This window comes from Pseudorasbora parva, chromosome 21 (assembly GCF_024679245.1).
Source record: "Pseudorasbora parva isolate DD20220531a chromosome 21, ASM2467924v1, whole genome shotgun sequence".
Lineage (NCBI taxonomy): Eukaryota > Metazoa > Chordata > Actinopteri > Cypriniformes > Gobionidae > Pseudorasbora > Pseudorasbora parva.
Window position 1 is genome coordinate 33,144,168 of NC_090192.1, and position 16,375 is coordinate 33,160,542.

Genomic DNA, 16,375 nt, shown 5'->3' on the forward strand with positions numbered 1-16,375 from the left:
ATAAAGTTTATTTACTTAATTATTTTAAGGTAAGCGTTTTCCTCGCTGTTTTTATGTTAAGTCACCTAATCAGTTTTTTTAAACACTGTTAACCTGAATAAATTGGCAAAACTAAAATAATAATAATAATAATTAAGCAATCAGTTATACATACTTTTTAATTAAGAAATGTAATGTTTAAGTAAGCATAACTTGTAGATTTTTATTTTGTACTTATACATTTTAATTGAATAACTTCAAATATTGAGTAAATGTATCAACTTAAATATTTTAAGTAGTGGAAATGTGGCTAGTTTTAACTAGCTAATTCAATAAATGCTTCCTTGCTAATTGGTAGCACAATGCACTGATAGCATTAGCATTAGCATAGCACTTGCTGAATGTGAACAGCAATATAGAACATTTAACATATTGTACATCTGTTCTCAAGCTAAGCTCATGCTCCACTTAGCACCATAATGGTAACACAAAAAGCACATACACTTTTCTAAACCAACATACAAAAAAAGCATGAAATACTACTTAATCTCCAATTTAACATTAAACTTGCATAAACAAAATAAAAACATTTTATAACACTTAATTTTAGTATTTACTCTTCCTTTTGAGTGTCATGGCAAAGCATACTGGGAAATTGAAATCCCACCACAGTTTCAGTTCAATTTAGGTTTGTCTAAATTAAAAGAAAAATAAAGTGTATATACTCATACAAGTTCATTTGATTGAATTTGAGTTGGCTTTACTCAAACCAATTACATACTTTAAGCATTAGGGTTTACAGTGCAGTGTGGATGTTAGTATGGTGGTGTCGCCAACAGATTTCAATGGAAACGTTATGCTGGTTGAGCTTCATATGGCCTTGTTGGTTTACAAGCTGGCTAGCAAAGATAAAAGTGAAATTCAGGTCAAAAACTCTATATGATCTATATGGAGGAGGAACCTTTAAATCACTGGTTTTCTTCAGTCGCTCCTGGTTAAGGCGTAGTTCCAGCTAAAATAATATTATTTTAAGGACACTTTCACTTAGCATTGCACACTTCCATTTCTACGTCAGTCACTCAAGACCCCTGAATTCTCCATTTTCAGAGATGCCTATTTTCAATGTTCAAACCAATAACTTTTGCAGAAAACATAATTTATTTAGGAATATACTGTGTTCAGGCAGACTGAGCATGTGATCGACCTTGTTTATACAGACAGTAAAATCACTTCACGGAAAAGAAAAAGCAAACAACATCGTTAAACCTCACAAGTAAGCTGTGCAAGTGCCGTTTAGTTCTCTGCTGGCGTCATGTTGGGTCCCTTAGTCCATTTTCTTTTATCTTCAGTGACTTTGAATAGCCGCGCCGAAAGCGAAGTGGTGAAAAATCCATGGTCCGAAGTTCACAGGTAGCCTACAATACATTTGCTTGGTTGCACAATCTTTGAAAATGTCATCCGCTTCTATGACGTTACGTCTTGCCAGATGATCTATGTGAACGGCGAAGATGACATCCCTGGCAGAGTCATGTAAAGTGAAACTCTGAGGTGTGTGAACATGAATTCTTGAACGGGTAAGTTTGACATCCAGCTCCGTCCGAGATGCTGGCAAATATTCCATATCCGCTGCTGTTTATTTTACGTTTGTCTCTGATGTTACCGTTTGCATGACGGAAGTGCAACCTGAAGCTCAGGGTGACATCATAGAGTCAAATCAAAAGGAGCAACAAATGACCCCGCCCACCGCGTACACACACATACACACCGGCTGCTGACATGAATCCTCTGAATCCAGAGCAATAGTATAATAATATTGTAGTAAATCAGACTCTTACATATTTGGCCTTTCATCTACCAGTTTCACGTGGCAAATATACTCGTGCTCCAGTCTTCAGCTTTTATGAACACAATCTACATTTCACATCTGGAAAAAAACAAACAAAAAAAAAACATTCAAAACACAGATTAGCATTAAGCACTTAATTTGACCTTTGGCCTTTTTTAGAACACTGCTGAAAACTGACCTGTGACATCAATAAATGATGCTCAAACATGATACTCAAACATGTGCTAGGTGCAGACGGGTCTTTATCAGATCATAGTCTCTAGTTAAATGAACTTCAACCTCTCATAATCACCACAGTACTTTGTCATCTGTGTAAGAACAAGAATACCACAGTAAAAAAAACAACAACACCATTTAGCGTTTTTCTTTATGTTAGTCACCGCTGGTGGTCCAAGTGCTGAGATCTTCTCCATAGCCTTTTTTTTTTCTTTTTCATGTGTTGTTGCTTCTGTCCAGCATTTATAACTTAATGTTTGTGTTGTATTCTTTTGTGGAACTCAATAAAACAAAAGAACCTATAACAAAAAGCAAATGAAAATAATGGTTTGAACAAAAAAAAAGTCATGCAGTTTGTTCAAGCAGCACAAAAAACCCAAACCTAAACAAACGAAGCTCACCGATGCGTTTACGTGTCTTTCCAAGTGATTGTCTTTCATTGTAAGTGAAACACACAGAACACACACACAAGCAGATAAAGAAAACAAAAACTCAAACGAAATAAAATAAACTGTGATCAAAGAAAGAATACAAAAATAAAAAGCAGCTTGCAATGACAAGTAAAGCACAACAGATCCAGGGCTGACGTTTGTTGTTCTTCTTCTATAGACGTGAGTTTGACCTGCCGTTCGGGAAAACAAGAGATCCCCCCATCGTTTTGTATTTCCATGTACCGATATCTTCATTCTGTCAAACAAAGGAGGAGAAGCCGGCGATGGGGGCCCGGGAGCCTGGGGCCAAGCTGCTTGGGGGCCGGTAAAGTGTGCCGTGCTGACTGGGTGGGTTGGAGCTCTGCTGGGATGGAGTGGGAGTCCGGCTGCCCTTCGGTCTGAAAAGGCTGCCAGTCTGGGACTGGCTTTGGGGCGTAGGGGAACTGAGCTGTGGAGGGAACGGGGGTAGAGGGGGCAGAGGGGGCGGAGGGGCGCAGTGTTCGGGCTCTCCGGACTCAGACTCAGTGTAGTTGTAGGCCTGCGCTCGGGAGATGCCCTTCTGCTGCCTGCGCCAGGAGTTGTAGTAGGTAGGGTCGCTGATGTAGTGGTTGACAAACGAATGGGTCTTCTGCCGGTTGGGGTCCACCTCGTATTCGCTGTCGCTACCCTGGGGTGGAGAAAGAGGGAAAGAATGAGTAATGGAGACAGAATCACTTCCACAATCTCAGTTTTTAAGGAGGGAGATGACTTGAGGAGGTATCCATGTTCAATCCAGAACCAGAGGTTGCACTAGAAATAATTATTATTTGTCATTTTGACAGATGTGTTGCACATAGTCAGTCATGCTAATACTTTTATTCAGCAAGGATGCATTCAATTGATCAAAAGTGACAGTGAAGACATTTTTAACGCTACAAAAGATATCTATTGCAAATAAATGCTGATCTTTTGAACTTTTTATTCATCAAATAATCTTTTTGTATTTTAATGCAACATTCTTTGAATAACATACAAAATCTTACTGACCCCAAACGTTTGGTAGTTGTATTATAGAACAGAATTAAAAATGAAATAATCATACAATTCATAGCATTTCACATGTGTGTAGTTAATCTTAAGATCATTACATACAATGTGATACAATACAATATTCACTTCGAATAAAGATTAAGTGTGAGTTTGCAGAAAATGATTGTTTTGAGTTATTAACTCAATCAATCAAGCGATCACAAAATATTTGATTTACACTGATCATTATAGCATCTAAGTAAAAAAGCAACAACTTACATTTACCATGTCGATATTCAGTAAAATATTTTATGGACTTGTCAAGTAACACTGTGTTGTGAGTGTTTTTTTCTTATTGTTCTCAAAGAGACTACAGACTTGACAGTAAACCTGATTAAATGAACAATATCCAATAAATAAATCTACTGTACTACACTTATTTACTCTGGAAAGTAGTAGTGAAATGCAATAGACCACATACCTTATTGTTTAATCTGTCAAAATGGCCCAGAAAAGTAAGAAAAGTCAAACCAAAAAATGACTACCACTATACCCTCTGGTACCAATCACACACTGTGTTTAGGGGTCATATATCCATGTGGTGGAATCGAATGGAAAGGAAACTAATGAAGAGGATAGGAATGGACAAGCACTAGGAAGCGACTTCCTGTCAATCAATGCACAATGCATGTCCTCACCCATTGAGTTGGAAGAGTATGGAGGCCCCCAGTCTTAAAGGAGAAAACAAGCGCCTCCTAGAGGTAAACAGAGACATGGGGTTTAAAGCAGTGCAGTATGGGCCCTACGTCATATTTCATGGGGCAAACAGCTTCTCCTTTTCAAATGGTGCATTACCCTTACAAAAAAGTACTGTAATAACAGATAAATTAATACAATTTATTTGATAACAAACCTGTATTATCACCGTAGCAATTTGAATTAAACATTAAATTAAGTAATAACTGTGTTCTGAAGATGAACGGGTGTGAAACGACATTAGGGTGAGTCATTAATGATACATTTCCTTTTTGGGTGAACTAATCCTTTAAATACGTATTCTTCTTATTTTACGCCTTAACCTTTTTGTTTTAATTTTTTCTAAATCACAAAAACGAAGGGGACATTTTTTTCAAGACATTTGGACCTTATTAGGAAATTAAAAGAATACCATGCCATTACAGTATATCAGCAGGCTAGTACCATGATACTTTTTTGTAAGGGTAATGTGGGCCACGAGAACTTCTCAACACTTTCTCTGACACTAATGCATCTCCTGGATCAACACTGACTATGTTCCTCATGGCGGCCTCCTACACTCTTTGCTGAGATAGCACTCTGCACTAGAACAATGGACAACTGTATGAAGATCTGCTCTCCATCAATCGCTCTTCCACCACCATATTTATTACAACACCTTCCCTCTTCTCATTCTGACATATCTGGCTCACACTTCTAGATATGGCTGATGGAGTTCAGATGTATCCTAAAGTACCAACCAAGTGCCAACTGGAGAAGGAGAGAAGAACCATCAAAGCTAAGGCTTTTAGTGTTTGCATATTCTCTTAAGAAGACTTGTCTATCCTCACCACCACTTTCCACACTCCCTTCATCAGGAATTTAATCAGGGAGGAAATTTCCAAATGCTGCTTTTATGGGTTGATTCTGAACTTTCTGAATAGCTAGACTCTGGCTTCATTGTTTGACACAGCATTCAAGCCTGTTACTAACATAAACGTGACAAGTGACATGACGTGAAGTATGGTAACCTATACTTTGAATTTGTAACCCATCCAAGTTAGTGCACACACACTAGGAGTAGTGAGTAGTTCACCCTTTCTGAGAGCAACAGTCATTTGAGGTATTTACTGTTGCAACAATGTGAAATGAATGAAAATAAACAGTAAGTCAAATCGCCAGAATGTTCTTGTATTACGACTCTACACAACACACAGAGATGCTAAGACCTAAGATCACTATATTAAAGAAATATTTTTGGCAACGGTTCAACATTTCCTCTTGTCTTTGTGTGATGTAGTGAAAAGACTAACAATGCACAGATCTCTTCAGCCCATCATTATTGTAACATGCACACACATATGTGTCACACATGCCTCTGTTCAAATTCCAGAGAGGAAAGCGTTTCCCCCCAAACCAGCCTCACATCGCCCTCAAATAAGAGCTGCGGATTCCATTGCATTCCTAAATACCTGCTGACTTTCTGTCTTCCTATCTTCTGTTTAGCCATGTTATATCACGGAAACGAGGATGATTTTAAATAATATATTATTAAAGTTCAAAATAAATAATACATTATATTATATTATATTTCATTATTTATTGCATTTATTGTGACAATGTTTCATTCCGATCAGGCATTATGAGATTATGAACTGAATAACACTGATTATATGAAGACATCACGGCACCTGTTAGTGGGTGAGATATATTAGGTACCAAGTGAACATTTTGTGAACACATTTCCTCAAAGTTGATGTGTTAGAAGCAGGCCAAAATGGGCAAGTATAAGGATTTGAGTGAGTTTGATAAGGGCCAAATTGTAATGGCTAGACGTCAGAGCATCTCCTAAACTGCAGCTCTTGTGGGGTGTTCCCGGTCTGCAGTGGTCAGTATCTATCAAAAGTGGTCCAAGGAAGGAACAGTCATGAACCGGCGACAGGGTCATGGGTGGCCAAGGCTCATTGATGTGTGTGCGGTCCGATCAAACAGTCAAGCTACTGTAGCTCAAATTTCTCAAGAAGTTAATGCTGGTTCTGATAGAAAGGTGTCAGAATACACAGTTTGTTGTATATGGGGCTGCATAGCAGACCAGTCAGGGTGCAGATGCTGAACCCTGTCTACTGGCGAACATGCCAACAGTGTGCATGTGAGCATCAGAACTGGACCATGGAGCAATGGAAGAAGGTGGCCTGGTTTTCTTTTACATTGCGTAGATGGTGTGTGTTGTACTTGTTTGTTATGCCTGATCGGCATATATGTGTGTGCACATATATATTTTATATATATATATAATGATATATGAAATCAGCACATGCTCAATAATAGACATTTTTGAGGCATGATAATGTCATTTAATGCTTTAAAAATATATTTTGGCCCTATATATATATATATATATATATAGGGCCAAAATATATTTTTAAAGCATTAAATGACATTATCATGCCTCAAAAATGTCTATTATTGAGCATGTGCTGATTTCAGCCTTTTAAAAGACTGCAGTGTTTTAATGAGGGACATTCCAGTCATACCACCAAATTCAACAACTCAATAAGCAGCAAACAAAACACCCTGTAATTCAGCTTTGAAAGCTTTTTCTGTTCAGCGTGACCTCACAACGAAGCCAAGCTCAGAAACTGAAGCTACATGCTGACACGGTGTGTGTGCGCGTGTGTGTGTGGTCATCAAAACATGTCGGTTGACACAGTGCGTCGTGACCCAGCCCTGCCCTCCCCCCGCTGACACATGGAGGATGAGACAGCTGTTCTCTCCTCCAAAAATGTTTGTTTGCATTCATCCACTCCTCTGTTATTCTTTCTCCTCAATCCAGATGATCCACATCAATACTATTTTCAAGCTTGTTTGAAATATAACCAACAATACGGTGTTATATATTACACACAGCAGGAAACTGAAATACCACAGAAAATCCAGTTAAATAAAATAATTAAATCAGAGCACTTCAGCCATAATATGAGCACTGTAAAGGGCACCTGGAGGGAAAATCCAGTTGAAACTTAATGCCAATTCAGCTGGTGATTTTACATGTGACTAGAACATTGTAAAGAGAGTTTTGTTGTGTTAAAACCCCCCACAAAACTAACCCAACACACACACACACACACACACACACACACACACACACACACACACACACACACACACACACACACACACACACACACACACACACACACACACACACACACACACACACACACACACACACACACACACACACACATTTGTTTTTGTGACATATGGGGACATTCCATAGGTGTAATGGTTTTTATACTGCACAAACCGTATTTTCTATCCCCCTACACTGCCCCTGCCCCTAAACCTACCCATCACAGGACACATTTTTCATTTTACTTTCTAAAAAAAACTCATCCTGTATGATTTATAAGCATTTTGAAAAGTGGGGACATGGCCAATGTCCTCATATTTCACCCTCTCCTTGTCATACCTGTGTCATACCCATGTCGTTATAAACATTTGTGTCCTCATATGTCACAAAAACATGCCCACACACACTGGAAATCGCAACATTCAGGGGATTAATGCAAGAAATAAAGAGAAAGATGGAGTTTTAAATGGCTTTGGCTGTACGTAAATGCCTTACATTGTGTTGTTGTCATGTCATACAGTATGCGTGTTGGTTTCTTTTAGATATGCATGATACAGCTTATGTGTCTATAAAAATATAGACACAATCTCTAGATGTTATGTACATACACACTGCCATGAAGAAATTGCACATTTAATAAATGGAAAAAGAAATAACTAAAGAAAGTAGATCAAAAACAGTCGCACAATTTAATATTACAATAATTTTTTTATAATGTGAATATTCTAATGATGAGAAATGTCAAAGGGATGTCACTAATTTTATTTAAAATTCCTAAAAAATGATAATAACACAACTATAAATCAATAAATATGGAATATTGCTTCATGGATGTTTATAGCTTAATTCTTTATTTTTATTTGTTCACCGTAAATATGAGCAATAGTATCACTAATAAAAAATATAACACATTTCTAAAGGACATGGTCAATGTAAGATCTTGTGTAGAGTACAACAAATTCTAAAACAATATGCCAAGATATTCAAAATAATAATACAATAAAATGGGACTGGTTAAAGAATCCTCATATGGGAGGATCTGATCTTACTGGAACTTGTTGTTTGGCACGTATGCTTTGTCTCCTGCAGAGAGAGAAAGTGGGGCAAGCTGCTGTTCCCACCCGGAAAATCCTAGTTTTGAGTATCACCCTACCCTACAGAAATCTCTTTAAAATGTATGAAACTTCACTTGCTCTGTGGACCTACATTTAGAGAGAGACACAAATCCTGACCTAGTGATAGCGGTGAGAGAAATTTATGTAGTTTAAATGCGTTTTACACTGGATTATGGGTTGTTTTCTTACTGCAATAGATGTCAGTGCTAATGCATCACTAAAGAGGCATTACATGTGCAATGTTTTTGTCCAATCTGCTCAAAAAGCCTCAACAATTTTGGTTTCAAGGCCAATGTGACCACCAAAATAAACCCAATCTCCCTCATATCTCTACAAAGACAGACAGAGAACGAGAGAGGGAGAAATCCTATTGTGGCACAGATATGGATTAACTGAGGGGGAGGAGCATGTAAGTGTCTAAGTCTCGCATTCCACAGATCCATTAGAATATTAAGCACAGCGGAAAAAAATCTGACAGACAAAGGCACACTTGCATTAGGGCTGGGCGCCAAAAATTATATCTTTATACACTACTGCTCAAAAGTAAAGGCGCTTTAAATTGTTTAAAAGTGACAGTCAAGACATTTAAGTGCAGATTTAGTAACAGCTTGCACCATGCAAACCCTCTTAATTTGGCATTAAAAAACTACCATCAGGATTTACTAAAGACATGCAGTGAAAAACGCATTTGTAGGAGTTTCCCTTTCAGACACAACATTTATGGGAGGAGAGTATTTAAATGAATCACACAAGGAGATTTAACTAAGGTTTGCACTCGTCAATTTACCGGTATTTGAGGCATTATTTACCGCCCAAAAAAGAATGTCTTAAACCAGATGCTAATTTGGGCTGCTCTTATTGTGTTGGTCACTATGGAAATGGTCTGGCTGCGTCTTTAATTTGCACATCGTCAGCAGATGACGTGCAGAAGTTTACACTCCCGTTCCCCTTTTTTGTAATTGCACTAACTTGACGTTTAGTAAATATAATCTTAGGGCCCTTATAATGTTACAAAAGATTTCTATTGCAAATAAATATTGTTCTATTGAACTTTCTTTTCATCAAAGAAGTCTGACTTAAAAAAAAAAAAAAAAAAGTGAATTATTTTACAATAAATGTTTCTAGAGCACTAAATCAGCATATTAGAATGATTTCTAACGGATCAAGTAACTGAAGAATGGAGTAATGATGCTTAAAATAAATGCATCACAGAAAATCATTTTTCTTTACTGTACTTTTTATCAAATAAATGCAGCCTGGGTGAGCATAAAAATTCTTATTTTAAAAATGTAAAAACAGTCGTAATAACCCCATTTTTTAAAAAGATAGTGTATTTTTAACACACTGTTTAATTCATATCTCAATATTTATGTATTTGCTCTGAGGATATGTTGATATGTTAAAATGATGATATCAGACTAACCATCATTTACAAAGAGCACCTGTAACCAAGAAGTTAAAACGATATGTTATGTTTAAACTGCAAGAAGTAAAATACAGTCAAAATCTACTTAACACCAAGGTATGATTTCCATACAGTTTTTTTTTGTTTTGTTTTTTTGGTAAATACATTTTTGGTAAAAATATTTTTTTCCATTTAAAGATATAAATCAATTTCATAACTGCAATAAAAAAACACATTGAAATAAAAGTAGCTTATTTTAAATACTGCCAGTACTAATACTTGATATACGGCCCAGCTGTAAAGAGTGACGGATTAGAAGCGAAAACTTTCCATGAGAAAGAACTTTCAAGAGCTATTTCGGGCCTCTCTGGGAAGATTCTCAGTGTTGATGATGTGATGCTGGGATGATCATCAGAGAGCCAATTAAAACAAAGATGCTTTGACATGGAAGACGGCCCTAACAATCCCTGCTGTTAGCAGCCGTAGCGCCAGCGTTTCCAAGAAAAAAACAAACGCAGCTCAAAATCTGGTTTAAAAAGCCTTTTGACTCAAACGACTAGACAAAATTACACCTGTACAACATCTCATTCAGCGTCCATGTGTTAATTTAAAGGCAGAACTGGCTCAGGTAGTGGTGCTCAGGCTTGTTTTGTTGCCATCTGAATTCAAGCCGTCTTTAAGAGTTCCTGAACAATGTCCGTATTATACATCTCTGCGGTGGCTCGGGCTCTTTTGGAGACAGCTCAATGGTTCTGCAATAGCCTGGAGTTATCCGCTCAATAAAAGTTCAAAGCGAGATTCCAGCCTCTCTCCTCACTCGGCCTGATCCCGATGATAGCAGGAGCAGAGGGGGAACAGGAGACGGTCTGTTCCCGACCACGAGTCAAAGGTGGCCGGATGCCAGTGGTCTGGAAGGTGGTGGCAGGAAGTGTTAGTGATGGGTGAGGAGGAGATGATGAGTTTTAGGATTTTGTTTGACATGATGTGCTTTGGGGATTAATGGTGACAGTGCATAAAAAACAACGAAAGAAAAAAACAACCCCATGTTGCTTTAAATGGTAAATGGACTGCATTTATATAGCGCTTTCAACAGACCCATGGCCATGCAAAGCGCCTTACATCTTGCCTCACATTCACCCATTCATACAACTATGGCGTTAAAAATCCTTAGGGATATAGGGCCCTATCATACACGTGGTGCAATGTGACACAGTTATCATTTGCACATCCAGTGCATAGCAAATGCACTCGCGTCCCTCTGTTCGCTCATGGACGTGCTGATCTGAAAACGAGGTGTGTTCAGAGACGCATTGTTGGCGTGTTGCTATTTTGAAGCAACTGAAATCGCATCGGTTACACTTTGACAGATTGGGATCCCAATCCATCGGTGAAGTTGACACAACAACGAATGAGACTGACTGAAAAAGAAAAACTGTGCCATTGACCAACAAAAACCTGGTCTAAAGTCAATAGCGCAGTATTTTTTTTGTGTTATTTAAAGGGCGTGTTAGTAATATTTACCTGTAGGGGGGTGCATAACGCGTGTACACTCTGCTTATTACACACCCAGGGACGCGCAACAGCACACAAATAATTTTAAATATAAAAAAATAAAAAGATTCCTCTCTGGAGAAGTGTTCAGTCTTTCCGCTCGCAATTTCTATAATGTAAATAGCGAATGCGACATGGTGCGAGCACAACTGGCTTTTAAAGGGAATGGGAGATGAGACTCTGATTGGTTCATTGCATGTTACGGCAAAACACACCCATGAGTCTTTGAAAGTCTAGGTACAACCATTTAGGACCATGTGCCTGGCGTACCAACTGTTTTTTTTGTGTTTTTTTTCCCTTTGACTAGCAAAAGTGGATTCGGACGCGGTGTAAGTGCACCCGCAGCATGTGTTATCATTAAAATAGAACCCATAAACTATTTCGGTAGGGGGAATTTTTTTTTTATTTTTTATAAGAATAACAGAAAAAAAAAAAAAGGGGTTTTGGGTTGGCAATAATTAAAGTTAAAAGTCTCCACTAATTTTATAATACAAAAACATTTAATTTAGAGTGCAAACTATTCTGAATCCCAGCCAATGTAAAAATAATTACATACTTTATTACAAATATTTATTATAAATAAACTGCAAAAGTGAACTTAGCAGTATGCATTTCAGCCATGATATTTTTATTTATAATAATTATTTTTATTTATATCAGAAAAAGCTAATTAAATTTCAAGCAGCACGAGTGAACTTTGCTACAAAATTAACTAAAATATCAAACAATTTAAAAAATCGGAAATTGTATTAAAAAGATCCACTCCACAAATCAGAGAGGAATTACACTTCTCAAAACAGGACTATAAATAGATGTATAGTGTGCAGCAGTGCTTCGTGGGAGAGGTGAGTCCGTTAATGTGAAGAAAATAACAGTATGTTGTTTGTGTTTCTTGCTTTTGATTTAGTAACTGCCAATGCCAGACTTTCACACGACTCAAACTGAGAGGTTTTTGCTGATCATGCCAGCTAAATGGTCACTTGAGAGAAGTGGAGAGAGTCCAACCAAGGCCTTCCATTTCCCACAGTTCAGTCTTTATGTGTCTGGGTGAGTACTGTGTTTGATTAGATTCTGTGCACATTGTGGTTTGTTCTCAAGTTTACCACAGAATTTTCAACCTGTGCCTCAGGAAACACAATCTGGAGAGAATGAACTAGGGTGCAGCAGAACGTTCTGGACATGATAAAAAAAACGAACCACCCACAGGACCTAGGATTGAAGCCATGCTCAAGTAATACAGCCAAAATCTCAAGTAGGGTATAACAGACCTTTCCTGGAGGGCTGTATCCTACTTTTGAGAAAGTTTCAGCACAGCGAGTCTTGTCCTAATAAAAGTGTGTGATAAGGGAATTTCAACAGGTCCTATTCTAAATGAATGTAACTAGATATAGCATGCTTGGAGGTTAAAGGGACAGTTCACCCAAAATGTATTTCCTCAATAGAACACAAAAAGATATATTTTGGTCTGTGCCATACAATTACAATGGGAAAAAGGAGTAAAACTAGAGAAGAATAATTGTATTCGGAGAATAAATGTAAAAGGAGAATAAATGTATCGGAACTAAAAAAAACAAACTCAAAAGTAGTCTGCAAGTCTGTATGCATGGTATTCCAGGTGCTTTAATATTCTTTTAAAGCTTACAAAATTGTACAATTTTGCTAATTTGTCAAATGATCTGGGAGGTATTTTGAGCTGAAACTTCACAGGCACATTCTGGGAACACCAGGGATTTATATTACATCTTGTGAAAAGGGGCATAATATGACACCCTCTTGAAGTGAAATGAGGGTGAGTAATTTTCAGTTGAACTGTCCCTCTAACAAGCATTAACAGACATGGACTGATAATGTGACAGAATGTTTGTTACCTGTGAATCTGAGATCTCTGAAGGCTTCTCTGTGAGACTGCTGCTCTCTGCTGGGATCAGGTCATTGTACTTGGTGCTGACGTCCTCATCAGAATAGTGCAGACTGCCTGGACTGGGTCGAGGAGGTGACCTGATGACAGGATGAATATTTTAAATTACTATTGCTTTTAACATAAAGTTCACTTTTCTTAATTTAAATATATAGGGGAAAAAAATTATTCCAAATTTTTAATTGATGATTTTTTTAATGTATTAATAAACATGTTAATGTAAACAATTATATGATTACAAAAATCTAATCCAAAAGTCTAATTTCTGAATTTAAAGTATCCTATATATATATATATATGAACTTGTCTGGCTAACACCAGACCAGGCTCAATTTAAGATTGGTCTGGGGAGTCTGCTCTGTATTTCCTACACAGGAGGAGTGACCAACGAGCATAATTCAAATGACTCATCGCTTCTCTATCCATCATCATGTTTAACCCACCAATCGCACGGCAGGTGGATAAGCCACTCTACACAAAAGTGCAACAGAAGCAGTAGAAATGAATGTACAGGTTTCTATTTGTGGGGCGAAATCAAATCACCGGCAGATCATATACATACATATACACCGTATTTTCTAGAAAATGTGTTGCATCTGGCGGGTGTTCCAGAAAGCAGGTTATGTGACATATCAGGGTATGTTTAAGAGTAAGTAAGCAGATAACCTCAACTTTCAGTTCCAAATAACGGAGGCACATTTCAGGGTATGTAAGTAGTCTGGAGCAGGTTATGCTCCAGGGTTAGTTTGTGTAATAGGTATTTAGATGCGTATTATATAATTAATGTAGTTCTATTAATATCACAAACTTTTTCATATAGACAGTTATATAATATGGCCACGGACCCCATGGTCATCCCTGTGCCGTCCTCCAGACCGAGGGAGACTCACTTGATAATAGCTTGTCATTTTCCCACTCAAACCACTGCCATCTGCTGAATCTCCTACCGATTGCTTTTAGATGGAAAAGCTGCCCAACTCTGCTGGTTCTAGGATCTGTTTTCTTCGTAATAATAGCATATTACATATTATTAGCGAAAAATAATCGGCAAAAGATCCAATGCGCATATGTATTTGTGCTCATCAAATGATTCATTTCCCAACATGTTTCTCTTTGGTAAGTAATGTAGCCAATCATGGACATGTTTGTTGATTTCTAGAACGCAATGGCCAATCAATGCGAAATCGACATTAAACAAAATGAAGAAAGAAGTAAAATGTTTTTTTGTGTGTGTGTGTATGTTTCCATGGTGCATCATCGATTCATCGCTCTGTTTAGAAAGTCTTGTGAGTTAACCGGGAACATACTCTGGGTTGTCAACTTACTAACGGGCGTGTTTTTGGAACCAGCATACCTCAAGTAAGAAAGGTATGGGTTAATCAACCGAGAGTTCAAGGTATATGTGATGGTAAATTAACCTTGCTTTTTGGAAGGTTCAAACTACATCTGACTGCAGTACAGTCTCAAGCATCTTCAAAAAAATGGTTGGCTGTAATTCTAACTGAAGACACTTGTCTCTTTGTTAGGTGAATGAAATATAGTGTGTGGGGGTGTGTGTTTGTATTTAGAGGGGATTCTTTATGAGCATCATGGGACCACTGTAAAATTCCAGCTTGGAGGGTTTTCTGCATAATCAAGTCTCTGTGACACTGCAGCGGAGAGCAGCAAAGAAAATGCCTTGCAAATTCCAGATTATGAATATGCTCTTTAAAATATAAAAACCTCTTTTACTGACTGTGGTTTGAAAACATTTTTATGTTACTCTTCTGTCAACTTTAAAAAATATTTTACTGTAAGTGTTTGTACAAGTTTCACTATGCCTTTACATAGACACTTTAGCAAGAGATAGCAAAAAGATTTTCAGAACCATTGCCACTGATGCTGAACCATTCCAAAACAAATTCCACATCCACACAGTGCCTGTGTTTTGCCAACGTTTGCAGTCTGTGTGTGTACAAGTTGTTTGCACATTTCTCTAACCACACTGTTGATTTCAAACCTGCATTTACGATTCCAAGAGAACATGAACATAGTTGCTAAATACTCAAATACAGCTACAGCAAACAGAATCATAAGCTACACCAACATACCAGAAATATGTAATCTAATCCTTTACACTCTTAGAAAAAAGGGACAGTGCTGTCACTGGGGCGGTACCCTAAGGTACAAAAGTGAAAAGGTACTTCTTTGTATCTTACTAACCCCTAAATGGTACATGCTAGTACCTTAAAAGGTACATATCAGTACTTAAAGAGTGCGTATTAGTACCTTAAAGGTACATTGTAGTGCCTTAAAGGTACATACTAGTACCTTTTTGGTTTTGTACCTTAGGGTATCGCCCCAGTGACAGAAATGTGCCTTTTTTCTGACAGTGTAGGATAAATCCTTTGTGATAAAAGTCACAAGGAGTCCAATGAGTCTGTGCTTCCTTGTTTTCAAATTTAACCAACATAATGTAGGCCTGTTCTTTAAAGGAAAACTTCAATTTTTATAAAAAATAAGCTTATTTTTCAACTCCCTTAGAGTTAAACAGTTGAGTTTTACGTTTTTGAATCCATTCAGTCGATCTCTGTATCTGGCGGTGGCACTTTTAGCATAGCTTAGCATACATCATTGAATCTGATTACTCCATTAGTATCGCGCTCAAAAATGACCAAAGACTATTTAAAACTTGACTCTTCTGTAGATACACCATGTACTAAGGCCAACAGAAAATGAAAAGTTGCAATTTTATTTTAGACCGATATAGCTAGGAACTATTTTCTGCATAAATCACTGCGCTGCTTCACCCATTGTATGGCAAAAAAGTTCCCTGATTATTACGCAGGAATGAGATAATAGTTCTTATCTATATCAGTCTAAAAATCTAAACTTTTAATTTTCCGTTGGTCTTAGTACACTATGTAACTACAGAATAGACAAGTTTTAAATAGGAAAAATATTACACAAGTGTTTGGTCATTTGTAAGCGTGATGCTAATGGTCTAATCTGATTCAATGATGTATGCTAAGCTATGCTAAAAGTGCCACCGCCAGATA

General features: G+C 37.5%; 1 protein-coding gene across 7 annotated transcripts in view; it reads right to left on the reverse strand.

The window, feature by feature from the left end:
* Positions 1-532: 532 nt before the first annotated feature.
* The window catches only part of sdk2b (sidekick cell adhesion molecule 2b), a 396,614-nt gene continuing 380,771 nt past the window's right edge, over positions 533-16,375 (reverse strand). For 3 of the 7 annotated variants that reach the window (XM_067429560.1, XM_067429556.1, XM_067429555.1), the window contains exons 44-47: positions 13,288-13,417; positions 12,688-12,744; positions 4,179-4,235; positions 533-3,139 (exon numbers count right to left, since the gene is read on the reverse strand). In XM_067429560.1, coding sequence (XP_067285661.1) covers positions 2,732-3,139; positions 4,179-4,235; positions 12,688-12,744; positions 13,288-13,417 — 652 coding nt within the window. In that variant the 3' untranslated portion in view covers positions 533-2,731. The remainder of the gene's footprint in view (positions 3,140-4,178; positions 4,236-12,687; positions 12,745-13,287; positions 13,418-16,375) is intronic. The other 4 variants (XM_067429561.1, XM_067429559.1, XM_067429557.1 and 1 more) reach the window with 3 other exon arrangements.